The sequence below is a fragment of the Crocuta crocuta genome, unplaced genomic scaffold (assembly GCF_008692635.1).
Source record: "Crocuta crocuta isolate KB4526 unplaced genomic scaffold, BGI_CrCroc_1.0 scaffold27, whole genome shotgun sequence".
NCBI classification, from domain to species: Eukaryota; Metazoa; Chordata; class Mammalia; order Carnivora; family Hyaenidae; genus Crocuta; species Crocuta crocuta.
The window spans coordinates 1,968,304-1,969,354 of record NW_027532250.1 but is presented as its reverse complement, the minus strand read 5'-3'; the positions used below and the strand labels follow the sequence as shown (position 1 = coordinate 1,969,354).

Here is a 1,051-nt window from a genome sequence, read left to right as displayed (position 1 = left end):
GGCCCTGCGGCGCGCCCGGGCACGGCCGCTAGGGGGCGACAGTGCCATGTTGTCTCCAAGTTCCCCGCTACCCCTGTGACCCCCGCGAACCCAGGGAAACCTGCCCTTTGAGAATTAAGTCGGACAGCCTTGAGGCGAGGGACGTGCGCAGGCAAGGTTGCCCAAAATTCGGGGTCCCTCAGCCTCCCCCTCTGCCCCGATCTGTGCGGATACCGACTGTGGCCGGGCGAGGCGGCCTCACCGGGTGTCCCCCACTCGGCGGGGCGCCCCCCCGCTGNTCCGCGTGCTCCCCGGGCGGCGCTGGGTGGCCGGCCTGCCGGGGAGCGTCGCCTGCCGGGAGGTCTTTGTCCTGAGGGCGTGGAAGGGAGGGCCCCCGGGGCGGGGAAGATGCGCACTTCCCGCTTCGTGCGCTTTATCCGCGTTTGCAGCTTCCCCACGTTCTTTCGTCTGGCGCCGCCGACATGTGCGGGCTAGTGAGCGAGCGCAGCCTGCGCGGTGCCTACGGCATGCCGACTTCCTCCCCCGGCCCGAGTCCCGGCTACTCCTGGCCCAAGGCCTGGGGTTCGGACCCGGCTCTGCAAGGCGCCTCGGGCGTCGGAGCTCTCAGGCCTTCGGCGCCGGGCTTTGAGGGCGAGTTCCCCCAGGTCTTTCCACGTCTCTCTTTCCTCCGTGGGCTCGCGGTTTGCAACGAATCCTCCGGCGCGCAGTGCCTCCGGGCGCCCCCCCCCCAGCCCCCCAGGAGGAGGGCAGGCCCCGGGGTCGGGGCTGGGCTGGCGCGATGCGTCCCCGGGGGCGCACGGCCCAGCGCCGCCGCTCCAGCCTGTTCGCAGCAGCGGGGTTTCGCCCTAGCGGGGTCTCTGCTTCTCTCTCCCCCAGGATCGCCACGACGCGAGCAGCAATGGGAACCCGCGCCTCCCCCACCTCTCCTCCGCCGGGCAGCACCTCTACAGCCCCGCGCCGCCCCTCTCGCATGCCGGAGTCGCCGAATACCAGCCACCACCCTACTTTCCACCGCCCTACCAGCAGCTGGCTTACTCGCAGTCGGCCGACG

At 71.6% G+C, this 1,051-nt stretch overlaps 1 protein-coding gene across 1 annotated transcript in view; it reads left to right on the top strand.

Annotated features, from left to right (window-relative positions):
* The first annotated feature begins 387 nt into the window (after nt 1-387).
* Nucleotides 388-1,051, top strand: part of TFAP2C (transcription factor AP-2 gamma) — an 8,262-nt gene continuing 7,598 nt past the window's right edge. Inside the window, 3 exon segments of the mRNA XM_077778325.1 lie at nt 388-442; nt 445-644; nt 877-1,044. Of these exon segments, the coding sequence (XP_077634451.1) occupies nt 388-442; nt 445-644; nt 877-1,044 (423 nt within the window).